This window comes from Pieris rapae, chromosome 24 (genome assembly GCF_905147795.1).
Source record: "Pieris rapae chromosome 24, ilPieRapa1.1, whole genome shotgun sequence".
Classification (NCBI taxonomy): domain Eukaryota; kingdom Metazoa; phylum Arthropoda; class Insecta; order Lepidoptera; family Pieridae; genus Pieris; species Pieris rapae.
In genome coordinates this window covers 3158539-3171753 of record NC_059532.1, presented here as the reverse complement: position 1 = coordinate 3171753, position 13215 = coordinate 3158539, and the positions used below count along the sequence as shown (strand labels likewise).

General features: G+C 35.1%; 1 protein-coding gene across 1 annotated transcript in view; it reads right to left on the bottom strand.

Annotated features, from left to right (window-relative positions):
- LOC111001698 (cilia- and flagella-associated protein 91-like) overlaps positions 1–13215 on the bottom strand; it is a 29668-nt gene that overhangs the window by 2250 nt on the left and 14203 nt on the right. Inside the window, exons 9-21 of the mRNA XM_045633726.1 lie at positions 12675–12843; positions 10823–11020; positions 10115–10288; positions 9373–9557; positions 8391–8537; positions 7918–8047; positions 6614–6705; positions 6036–6184; positions 4855–5024; positions 4157–4276; positions 3463–3549; positions 1547–1663; positions 567–689 (exon numbers count right to left, since the gene is read on the bottom strand). Of these exons, the coding sequence (XP_045489682.1) occupies positions 567–689; positions 1547–1663; positions 3463–3549; positions 4157–4276; positions 4855–5024; positions 6036–6184; positions 6614–6705; positions 7918–8047; positions 8391–8537; positions 9373–9557; positions 10115–10288; positions 10823–11020; positions 12675–12843 (1861 nt within the window). The remainder of the gene's footprint in view (positions 1–566; positions 690–1546; positions 1664–3462; positions 3550–4156; positions 4277–4854; positions 5025–6035; positions 6185–6613; positions 6706–7917; positions 8048–8390; positions 8538–9372; positions 9558–10114; positions 10289–10822; positions 11021–12674; positions 12844–13215) is intronic.

The window sequence follows — 13215 nt, the reverse complement described above, 5'->3', positions numbered from 1 at the left end:
CGCCTTCACCTTGGGTGCGGTGCGTAAGGTATCGAAAGTAAAAAGCAATAAATTTTATATGATAGAGGCCATGGATCATTTATTAAATGTATGTGATGGGAAATCCGTGGGGAATTCCCCATCCCATAATCTTCCCAGCGTCAGGCTCTTTTGTGGTAATCCTAGAATTCTACATAGAGAACTACTGCTAGTGGAGGAAACCCTGAAAACTTTTTTTATGCTAGCGTTTTTTTGTGCATTGTTCTTAAAGTTGAGAGACCGGGTGTGTGTCACCCCAAAAAAGATTAGGCCCGGTGCGGCCCACACCCTAATAGGCATGCAAATGAAATACAAATTTTATAATCTCATAATACAAACATTAACATGTCAATAATAGGTAAGTCAAATTATTTAGAATTATTCTCAAACTTAAAAGCACCCTGCCTTTAACAATTTAATCACCTCCCCCTGAAAGAATTGCACCTCAATCAGTAATCCCAAACTTCTACAAAGGTGATTTATTCGGTAGGTCTGAAAAAAAGTCACAAACTAGTTTTATATTTCTTAAGGAAAACAGAGAAACTTACATAGGTCTTTGGGTCTGAATGGCTCGCTTCTTTCCAGGGCTTCCCCAACAATCACCTTCATGTAATGTCGATAATCTGATACCTTGACCGGCTTTTGAATTGCTCCGGTCGCCACTGCTATACCTGTTTAAATAATATGAACATCTTCATTAAAAAAATAGTCTAAATTTACCGGTTTCAAAGTCATCTATCTCTTTTCGTTGTAGCGTAAACATGATTTGTCAGAAAGAGACGAGTGTATGTTAGTGTAGAGCCTTTGGAGTGACTCTTAGTTTTCTTCTCTTTTCATCACAGGGTAAACATCATTTGTCAGAAAGATACAAGTGCCTTTTAGCTGTGTCTACTGGTTGGAATTTTGCGGCATCGAATCGTTAATTATTACAAAATTTAATAGAAAGCACACGGGGCAAGTTCACCAACTCCACTCATGGACACTCAACGCCAGAATGCATTGCCGGACAGAATTATTACGTTCTTAAATAATATATAAGGCAAGTTTATCACGGATGCATGCTGGTCTTTGAGATAAGAACAGAATAAGAAGAAATACTTATTATGTTATTCGGGATTCATCGTTCTAAGACCAACTATTTACGAAACTCGGTTATGTATCGCATACCTACAGATTACAACATAAATTACCAGCAAATCGATATATTTAATGTGACTAAAAAATTCTTAAAAAAATATTTTAAAAAATTCAGGTAACTTTTACCAATAATGGCTTTGTTTGTTGTCTCATGTTGAATATATGTTTTGATTTACCGATCTCGAATCTGTGCTTTGTAAAACTGTTATGTTATGTTTCTGTTTATATGTGTATTCCGTTTTGGCTTTTGTGTGTAATGTAATTGTTTGGTTATTGTTTAATGTATTAGCTGTAGGAATACTTAAATAAATAAAATAAAATACTTTGTTACGGAGCAGTCCTTGGATCCTTGATGACATCTTCATTCTAAAAGAATGCTGAATCTACTTACATTCATCAATAATCTCCCGTGACTCCAAGTCAATCTCCACCTTCTCCCGTAGCAGCTGGTTCACATCCCAAGTAACATTTGCCACTTCTTCGCGATGTTCACGCGATCTTGTCATTACTAGAACGTTTATTTCAATAGTTAAACACTAATTTTATTTTATTTATTTATTTATTAACACTTCGTTGCTAGAAAGAAACACAAATAACACAATATATATAAATTCCAAGGGATGCAACGGGCGGCCTTATCGCTAACAAGCGATCTCTTCCAGGCAACCCCAGTAAGAAAAGAAAACAATAAATAAAAAATGATGAGTGCAAGAAGTGCATAACCAGAAGTTATATAAAAAATAAAATATATTTATATTAATCTATAGAACCTTAATCTAGAGAAAAACAAAACAATATTAATAACTAACTAAAACTAAAAAGCTAATAATAATAATAATAATAATTTATTCATTGCACGAATATGGTACAAAATGTCAAGGTGGTACAATTGTCAGTCGTTCGCATATTCTGCCACACACAGTGGCGCGCAAATTTATCTTAGTTTAGATTTTACACTATTAGTCAGATTCATATCAATTAAGTCAATTATCATACATAATTAAATTTATATAAATTACCATGTCTCACACAAATAATCGTTTATTGAGTAGTACGTTTTTTCTAAAAGTAATGCACTAAGTCGCTTTTTAAAGATTCTTGTCGGAAGATCTTTAAGTTCTTTCGGTAATCTATTGTAAATTTTAATTGCCATACAGAAGGCGTTTTTCCGAAATAATTCTAAATTTATTTTTGGCACAGCCAATTTCTCCCCATGTCTACTACTTACTACATTCGATTTAAAAATATGTATATTTCTGTGTACGAACAGGGACATTTCTAATATATAAATACATGGAAGAGATAACACTTTGAGTCTCTTAAATAGAGGCACGCAACTATCGATGCAATTTGCTCCACAAATTGCTCTAATACATTTTTTTCTAATCTTACAGATTCAAGAATAGCAAATAGTGTTTACATTTATGTACAAAAAGAACAGGAGATACAAGAATTACACAGGTCACGTATTGAGGTCAGGTATTGATCAGAATATGATAAGGTTAGGAAATATTTATAAAGAAGAGTTTTAAAAGACGATAGGGAGGAAGCCAATTGTATAGACTCAGGCAGCTTATTTCACAGCCTAATGGTGGAAATAATAAATGAATTGCCTATGAAGGAAGAGCTGTGGGATGGAATTTTAGTCTGGTTTTCAAGCATAATTAATTCAGGTGCGATGTGGAGTTCGAGACTGGCATGAGGGTATCTCGGGATGGGCTATGCAACACAGATTGCAGCTGAAAGAACTCTGCTACATAATCAAATATGTCAGTAAGATTACAGAACAAGAGGTGACGCTAGTCCCACCGACCACGAGTCACCAGTAAACCATTTTTAGCAAAGATTTGACAATCGACCAGACCAGCTAACTAGCAGGGGTCCTGAAAATCGTTAGTAACAAAATACTTGTAATTAAATGTTGGCTGAAACGTTTCCCTGGGTGAAGTCTAACCCAGGGGCAGCTCATAACTGGACCGGACGTATTGAATGGCGTCCGATGCAGGTGGGAGGGCTTAAGAGGAGTTTAGTGGGCAGGTGTCTCATCTCTGATGAGTTTGAGTTATGTGACTACTCTTCGATACATGCCGCACTTAACAATATCATACGCCAGTCCCTTTCCACTTTAAAACAACTGACATTGTTGTCTTTTATTACATATTCTCTGACATATATATATTTATATATGTTTTGGATTTTTTCATAAGTAGAACATAGATTAATATTTTTGTTTCTTTTCGTAAAATATTTGTAAATCTCAGTTATTTTAAAATTCCTCTCAACATACAAACGAAGGAAATGACTTACCATCGAATAGTAATTCGTTGAGCCAACAGCGAACGTCATGCGCAGGAGTGTAGCGTTCATCGCGAGTCTTAACTTCTTGATCACGGCCTGCGAAAAGAATTTTAGGGTAAAATTATTTTTTGATAAATGATTATTATAAAATATATAATATTTATAAAGAGATCGATAAATAAAAATATTCATTTTATCAGTTAGTACGGTCACGGATTCGTCGAATAAACGAATAAAAGACGTAGCATGCTCATAAATTTGTGTAACCCATTTCAGTTATGTTACATGTAGGTGTCTCTGTAACAGGGCACTTTTTACAATTTTTTTTTATGTAATTGCATGTTTGTTTTTTTTAGTGTTTTATCTGTGAAGTATATTATTGATTTTCACTTGTGTCAAGTTAGGGTCACCTGTGAAAAAAAAATGTTTATTTTGGAACATAAGACCATCATGGTATCACTTATTCCACGTCATTAAATTCGAGCCTATTGGCATCCCTACTCATCGGCAAAGAAGACAGAGGGTTGGCCGAGAGAAAAAGCCGGCGTAAAAAACTCTTGGTACTCTTTTTAAGGCAGGAGTGTTTTAATAAATAATTAATAAGAAACATAATTTACAATTTATAGTAAATGTCAGTTCTCAAATCAGGGATGTACAGACAAACATCTGACCATAATCTAGAATTGAACATTGGCATACTCACTTCTGGTATACCTCCACCTGCGGTCTTTCCTTGCAGTGGTCTCAACAGGCTCTCGTTCGATGGGACAGACTCGACATCGACAAACATCACCAAGTGGTTCTCCACATTGAGTGCATAGTTCTGTAATTTATTCCTTTTAAATGTATATTTTATTTATTGTATTGTGAAAGGTGCAGTTCCTCCAAGATAAAGGAAGGTAACCAATCAAAGAAATGACTAGGCATTAGACCAAATCATTTTTTTCAGGCAGTTTTGGCGTGTGAAGCACAGCCGATATCGTGGACATTTGCAGGACAGGACGGAAGCTCTCTTAAATATGTGATCTCGTCTTCAGGAGCGTTCAAGTAACGAATTTGGGGGGCGGTGTTTGGGGTAAAACCTTACGATACGAGACGGGGATTGAATTATGCGTTATTGTTAATATTATTTTCGACTTTCCGATACTTTACACCACATAAAAGGTTACTATTGACAATAAGTCACCGGGTAATAAGGAAACATTATACTGTTGGGTACAGAAAAAACCTTACGGCGCGTTATATGGAGGGGTAGGGGGGGGTTTGGGTTCTAGAATCTCCAAAAATTGCCTAATATTTAACTCTCCCTTCCCCGGTGAAGGTTGTTTTTAGCTCTGTCCTCCAGTGGCTCCAGTGGATGGCGGCTAAGGTTGACAAGTAATATAGTTGGAATAGCAATACCTCTTCTATCTTCAGCTTCATCCAGCATCCCAAAGATGCTGTGCCTGGCTGCAACCATTCTTGAATTCTGCACCGCGGCTATCTGCATCCGACTGGCTGACTTATGGATCTCGGGCAGAAGGAATTGCTGTACCAAATCAGCAACCAACTCGTTCTGTTCCGCCGTTGACCTGGAAAGAAAGCCCAATAATGGAATTAAAAAACTTAACCTATACATTAACCTGGGTACACTTTATCATACAAAAGGAAACTCAAGAAACTCATCTGAAGCTTGAAGCCTCGCAAATGTTTAAGTTTAAGAATTGGTACACTGTTTTCTGGGAGAATACTCGTTGAAGTCGAATTGATTCGGAAAACCTCAGCGGGTTCCACATAGTGCGTGGTGTGTGGCAAAAACTGCCTTAAAAACTCCGTAAACGCTGATTTTTTATTAAGTAGAATTCTGACATTCTATCAGTACAAGCTACTAAAACGTTCTCCACCAAAAAAGGGACGAATTTGGGGTCAATACGTAAAAAATGCTACGTATTTTAATGATTTAGTTCGCATCTCTGCCTACTAATTCCAGGCTTAGTAAACCTTTAAATAAAAATAAAACGTTATCTTTTCTTGAGTGTTTTTTTACTGTTTGTGATGAAAAATAACGTAATTATCACTCGCCGTAAAACCATTTTTAATATGGAGCATTCCGCTTAATAAAAGGGATACATTCACTAGCATATAAAATGTATGTACAGACTTATATGATTTTTTATTTAAATTTAAAAAAAATGCCCGACCAAAATGGTTTGTATTCTCTTAAATGTCAAAAAAGCTGTGAGAATTCTACGGAATTAAAAATCAGAGTATAGTTGTGCAAAAAGAAAAATTATATCTCATTTTTTTTACTTTGATTAATGTTGTTTTCTGTGTGTGTTTTGTTTCTAATAAATGTTAGGTATATCTGTCTGTCTGTCTATATAAGTTTAATGGAAATCGTTTCGCATGCCTTAAACCCAAGGCTTACTTGACTCAGATGGCGGATTACTTGCCTATCAGAAAAATGATCACGAATCAGATACAGAAATCTCCAGTCTCCATGGTCCAGCCGTTTTAAGCTTAAGGTTGTATCGCCATTATTTACTCATCATTTATCACACATATATTCATCCCTCTCTAGATTTTTTTAACGCGTGTCTTACATGGAATCATGTTCTTTCAAACTCAAATCGACTTTATCAGCATCAGATTTCACTTTCTTCAAAGCATCCTCTTCTGCTGCCAACTCCACGCCCTGCTGCAATATCTCTTGTAGATATACGTCTACCGTCTCTTGTGTAACTCCAAGTACCTGGCATAAACAAAATTCTATTTATCAGAAGGAGAAATTACAAGTACCTGACTAGGTTTAAACGAAAATCGATATAAAGTGTGGAGCATCTATGGCTAGACCCAGCTCGTTTATCAGAATGCTCAATTTGGAAATCGGTGAGTTTGACCAGCGTTCTTCAGAAAGGAAACAAATGGAATGGATGGGATGCCTGGGGAATCTAGAGGGTTGTTGAGGTAATCTACCTGATTGTTAAACATTTCTCCAATCATCATCATCAACATTTCTCCAGACAACATCTTAAAGTGCGTTATCCTGATTTTGTATCTTGGGAACTTTTTTGAGATGCCACTGGAGAAAAGTAGATGCCACTGGAGAAAAGAAGATGCCACAGTAATCTTCTTTGTAAGCGCTCGAGTCGTTATGCGTTTGCAATAAAATTCTAGATACCTGTTTGAACATTTCATCGTGCTCTCTTCTCCTCTGTTCTTCCTTCTGCCTTCGACCAGCTTCAGCCGCCTCGCGCATTGACTTTTCGCGTACTGCAATGAATAAATACTAAATATGCTTTTAATGATTTCTAACATTAGCTTCAAATTGGAGTCAATAAGTCCCATTCAAACGACACAGCATCTTTAGAAAGATCTTTGGATTAATTGTGACATTTCAGGGAGACGTTGGCCACGCTCAATCTTACTGAATTCTTCGTAACTAGAATGGGTTTATATAACACTAGCTTACCTGGCGAACGTCGTTTTGCCATGTATATCATTTATAATAAAAAATAAGGGTTGATCGTAGAGGGTTGAAAATTTAGGGTTGTATGTATTTTTTTAGGCTGTTGATACAGTTGATAGAAAAATAAAAATTTATCTAATAATTAAAAAAAATATTTAGGGGTGGACAACCCTTGACATTTGGGGGTATGAAAAATAGATGTTGGCCGATTCTCAGACCTACCCAATATTCACATATGAATACATATGTTTTATTTACTTTTTATTCTTTATGTATAATACATATCACAATGTTAATTACTATGGTTCTACCTTTCATATATCATATTCAAAATGTTGGTTAAAATTGAAAAACTATTTGTTAAAAGTCTATTTATTTACGTTACCGCCAAGCCACCACAAGATGGCAAACACGGGGAACAGTTTGATAGTTCATAGCGTCTATTGTCTATCGTTTCTCAAAGACGTTCGGATGCCGACTAAAATGGATTTATTGCTCATATTTACTGCTTAACCCAAGGCATGTACTTGTATAGATCTAAAAATAAATCCTCGGCGCTGAGGTAAAGCCTGCGAAATGCCTAAAGTTTCTAGAAGGAGCTAGGCTGGCTTAATTACGCACAATGGACCCAATGACTGATGAGTGCAGAAACTGAAGTCCACACTACATAGGCACAAAACTAAAAATAATCACCGCTCAAGAGTGTAGCGGATAAAAAGAATGTATATAATTACACTTCTACCAGAAATAATATTAAAACATCCACTAAGTTTGACCTGCATTTTAAATCTGAACCGACTTAATACAATCTCAATCAAATCAATATATCAAAACCTATTTATTTAACCTCTATAGATCTGGTTTCCTTTATTAGATATGATATTAGTTTGCACATAGATAATATTAATAGGCAGTGATTATACTATCTACAATGTCAGCTCAACCTAATTATACATGTACTGCATGAATGGCACAGAATAAGGAAAAAATATCAAAGAAGAATTAATAATACCTACATGCGATGAGTATGAAAGCATGATGTCTTCTCTCTTCCTTCAATCGTCTCAGCTCCTTTTCTAGGAAGTCCAAGGCTGCTGATACAGCCCCACCACACAACTCTTCTACTAATGCTGAAACTGCGTCTTCCTAAAAATTGGGATGACACAATTGGCGTTCCGTTGTATCAGTAACTAAATACGCGTTGATTGGGTTTCATTCTCTCTCTTGGGTAAAAATAAAAAGAAGTAAAAAAAGAATCATACTTCTGAATAGGAAATCGTACTATTTAAATTATATTTTACAAAGAGATAAACTTAATTTCTAACTTACAAGGCAGAAAGAAAAAAAACCTATATTTTTGGGGAAATCTAAGCAAAAATCGGAATGGGTTTATACATGGCGGGTCCAATATAATCCTACTAAATGTAGATGTCGTTAGAAAACGAATCAAGCAAACTCTTGTGTAATGAACATACTAATGCGACCTTACCTTCGCTTCAGTCTCAGTTCTCAAAGCGTCATGATCCCTGGCCTTTGCTTCCTCTCTTGCAATCCTTGCACGATCTTCTTTTTGTAAACCGTGCGTTGTCTTCAATTCCTCTGTAAGTTCTGCTGCCCTTGTACGTCCTTCGTACATCTGTATCAAGTCATTTATTAACAAACAAACAATCTATTTCAGGTTCCTAAATAAACAAGATTGCTTTTTACTCTGATAATGAGTAGCAGACGAGGCAAAGAGAGCAGGTAGGACTTGGAGCGAGGTGAAATACGAGGCCAAAGACCGAACGCGATGGAGACTCACTGTGGACGCCCTCTGCCCCACTTAGGGGTTATTGGACATTAATACATAACATAACAAATCAACAAGAAGCCAATATAAAATCACATTTAGCACACACAAGCTTAATTAGCTTACGACTTATAGTTTAAGTCGTACAATAGGCCAACATTGCTGGGGGAAGTTATCAATTACAGATGTATGTAAAAATACAAGTCAGTGTCTCATAGAATATAAAGGCCTGCCTGGATCGAATCTCATACCAGATCAAGCACCAGACTCTGCCACTAAGTACCATTAGTACCAGCACACACAACTTTAATAGTTTTTAACGATATAATCCATATTTAAAGAAAAACACTTTTTTTACGGATTATAGTTATGTATTATTGTATATATAATACATATATACAATAATGTTTATCTGAGTATAAATTATTAGTAATCTTTTACAGTCAAGTTGATAATGTTATTGTCTACCTATATCTATGTTTTTGCTTGGTTGACCGTTTCGAGTTTGTTGTGTCTACCTGCATTTTTGTTACTGTATTTGTTTTGTGAATTTTTGTATAGGTACCTTCTGTGCGTTCTAGTAATAATTTTTTAGTCTTGTAATGTTTTTCTCAGTAAGCGAATTTTTTAATTAATATTATATTATAGAAATAAACTTATTCTAACCGTAATGTTATCTTACCAAATTCTGCACGGCCCGTCCCCTGATAATCTTCTGCAGCGTCAGGGCTGCTTGGTGAGATGCCTCGTCATCGTCAGGCACTTCCTCCACTTCGGGAGTGGGAGGTCGTGGGGTTACCACAACTCGACGTGGTTTTAACACACGTAGAGGACCAGCACTGTGAGATGCAGCACCGAGGCGAGCCTCTGAGTATTTAAAATCTTTTTAATAGACAGACACATAATAATTTAAGACCTAATGTACGATAGCCATCATTCTTCCTCAAAGTAGGTTAAGAATATTGTGAATACTGTTAATTTGTGTGTTAGAAATAAATTATTGAATTTTTTTTACAAGCAAATCTGATATATCTTTGGTTATTAATTATATTTTGTGACATTGTCTTAGTTGTTATATTCCAACTTTCGGAACATTCTTAAGATGTTAGTAACTTTTGAGATATCTACGTTTTTCACAGCGAAAATCTCTCATCGAAGATGTATACCTTTCTTAATTACATTTAGGGCCTGTTTCACAATGTCCGGATAAGTCCCAAATAAGCTGATTTATTACTTATTGTTAGGATAAACAGTATTTTTGCGTTTCACGACTGTCAGATAGCGCTATTCATCATGAAACGCGAAATATCTTATTCGGAACTTTTATCTTTCGAATCATGTGTTGCATAGCTATTTGTTACTATCCATACATTGTGAAACAAGCCCTTAGGCGAGTAATTTTAACTAAACCACAGATAACTCACTCTTCAAATCATTATGAAGGGTTTCAAGGAACTCTTCGCTCCACTTGGTCTCCCTCTCGCAGAGCTGGTTCGTGTTCCTTGGAAGATGATGCCCAGAGCATGTTCTACCTAAGTTTTGACCACACTGCTCTAACCAGGCTGGTGGAGCAGCAACAACCAGGTGGTCTTCTAATGCTGGAACAGGACGTCTTTGGATTTTCATTTATAGGGCTATCGATGTGGAGTCACTCGTGTTTTCAAAAGAATATCAATTATATTCTACTGTCATAATGGTTAAAATGAATATTACTCTAGCTCGATTTTTCTCCGTTTCGGCTAATTCTCAAAGAGAAGGCACGGCTGGACTGCACTTTTGAATAATGGGAAAAGATTTGTTTGTATGGAATATTGGAAAAATTATTGCACTCATCGCTGCCACCTTACTGATAAACTGTAAGCTTTATTCATAATAGTTTACTTTTAACTCTGAAAATTACTAATTCCGATAAGTCGCTTCATTCGTTATTTTATATCTTTAGAACTCGTCGATTGTTCTCTGTTTATGATTGAGAAAAATTGGTCCTTCGAATCAGAGTAATACATGATTCATAAACTCAAGAATATAAGCGAATTTTTTTATGATATTTCACTAAACTTATGTGGAAAATTCTATTTATCACCTTCTAATATAGTTCTACCCTTCTAAACCAAGTATCATAGTGCACTTACACAATAGACCTGGGTCATAGACAATTTCCGCGTGCCTCCTCTTGGCCTGGTACCCATGTCTGGCGCGGGGTGCTCGCAGATCTGAAGTAGGATCCACGGCTGCTGCCACCGGGTTACCTCCACCGCGAGCTGCGCGTTTTGCTTCGACTAAACCTACCCGACCGCCCATACTATGTAGGGCTTTGAGTTTGCGCATTTCTGAAAAAATATAATAAAACTAGCAGACTCGGCCAAGCGTTTAGCTAAGGTTTTAGTTATATTACATAGTAGTAATCTATTCAAGGGAAACGGTAGGAGAACTTATGTGAAACGGTATTGTATTGGTATTTTTAACACAGCGCAGTTTAGAATTGTAACAAATGATCAACAAATATTTGCAACTGTACCCGAAATCTGTTAGAATCTATTGCAGTTAACAGATAATTGTGTCTGTCAATTAATTATAGACAAATAATTTGCAATAAAATTAAATTGCGATCATAATTAATGATCTAAGCTATCCTTTCTTTTAAGTTGGACCAGACTGCTCACGGTGTGCCAATTTAATTTAAAATCGGTTAAGTAGTTTAGGAGTCCATCGTGGACAAATATCGTGACAGGAGATTTATACATATATATATATATATTAAGATTGCCAGAATATACAAGTATATCGCACTATTACGACTGTTTTAATATTTACTAATTTTTGACTCCCATTGGTAAGGTACAATAATTCTAATATAATTTTGAAGTGAAACTTCTTTATCGGCGTTGGAAATAAAATACCGTCACATTTTTCGTCATCATTTTCTCGTCCCTACCACGGTTGATTCGAAGAGATTCGAACCCATTAATAACAAAAATGTATAATAACGACAACAATGATAGTAGTAATTCTATTACAATTAATGAAATTCTTTAATAATCTTAGTAGTAATAAGGTAAAATTAAATAATAGTATTCATGTTTATAATAATAAAAGCCTTTTGTTAAACTTTATCTAATATAATTTTATCCCTAACACAGGTTATAGAACTTAAAAGGGATGTACTAAAATGTATATTTAAGACCATTAACTTAATAAAGGAAAAAAAAAATTCAGTCAAGAATTTTACAGCAGAGATATAGTACATAGATCATTTTACGAAACATGAGGTCATAATGCAGTTTCACATCCTCCGTGCGTATACTAGTAGACGCACACCTTTTTTGCAAAACATTTTGATTTAAAAAACCTCTATTCCACAGAAATTATTATGTACACGATATTAGTAATACCTACTCATTTGCCTAATTTAATTTTCCTGAAAAAGATCGAAACTACCATATATATAATTCTAGTTTAGATTGTAATTCTGCCAAATAATCAAAAGTGTATTCATAATAATTTTAGTATTTAAATGTTGAGTTAATCATAAGACTAGACGAATAAATAAATAAATATTTTAAAAATTGTGGTGTCTATGGGTAATATATTTATAAAAGCTTAAAGGTAATTTAATTTAAAGGTAATGGGAGCGACGGATATCCAAACCTCGCCCTTTAATCAGAATGCTCAAGCAAGATATAGCACGCGAAACGTCAAAAAAATTAAAATTATGTTAAATAATTATCTGTTTAATATTTTTTTGTTGAAAATGTGTTTGCAGGAGGCTCACCTGATTTTAAGTGATACCGACGCCCATGGACACTCTCAATGCAAGACGGCTCGCGAGTACGTTGCCTTTTAAGAATTAAAAGTCCGGCAACGCACTTGTTAATAAAAGACAATACTGTGTATAGATATATCAATTACATAAATCGCAAAAAAATCATATAATGTTTGCATTACTCTACCACATAAATAATTAGTTTTTTTTTTGTTTTTTACCTCTATCTCTAGTCAGACGAATATGATCAATCTTCCTCTCCATATCAGTTTTCTTACATGCCCACAACTTTGCCAGCTTCTTGCCAACACGCGTTGTCTGCCTCTCTCGTTTCTCACTTTGTTGCTTGTGTAAGAGAGACAACCGGATGTCTTGTAGTTCGTCTATTTCCTGTTTAGATATTGATATTTGAGATAGACATCTTAATCCAAATATTGAATGTGTGCCAATAACCAATCGACGGATTGTAATAACCATCTATCGATACAAGCTATCCATGGTAGGTCGGATCGGTGTATGTGGATAGACCTTAGTATGAAAATGACAGTTCAACTGTGCCAATATCCTATCTTAAGATTTTAACTTACACAAGTTTTTAAAATAATTAAAAAGCTATTTGATATGTTTTAAACAGACATGTATATTTTAATATTATTTATACGGTTTTATTTACTTCATTTGGTTTATAGTTTAATTTATAAAATTGTAACAAACGTAGACAGAAAAATTTCAATTTCCGGTATTATTTCTAGAAACATTTAA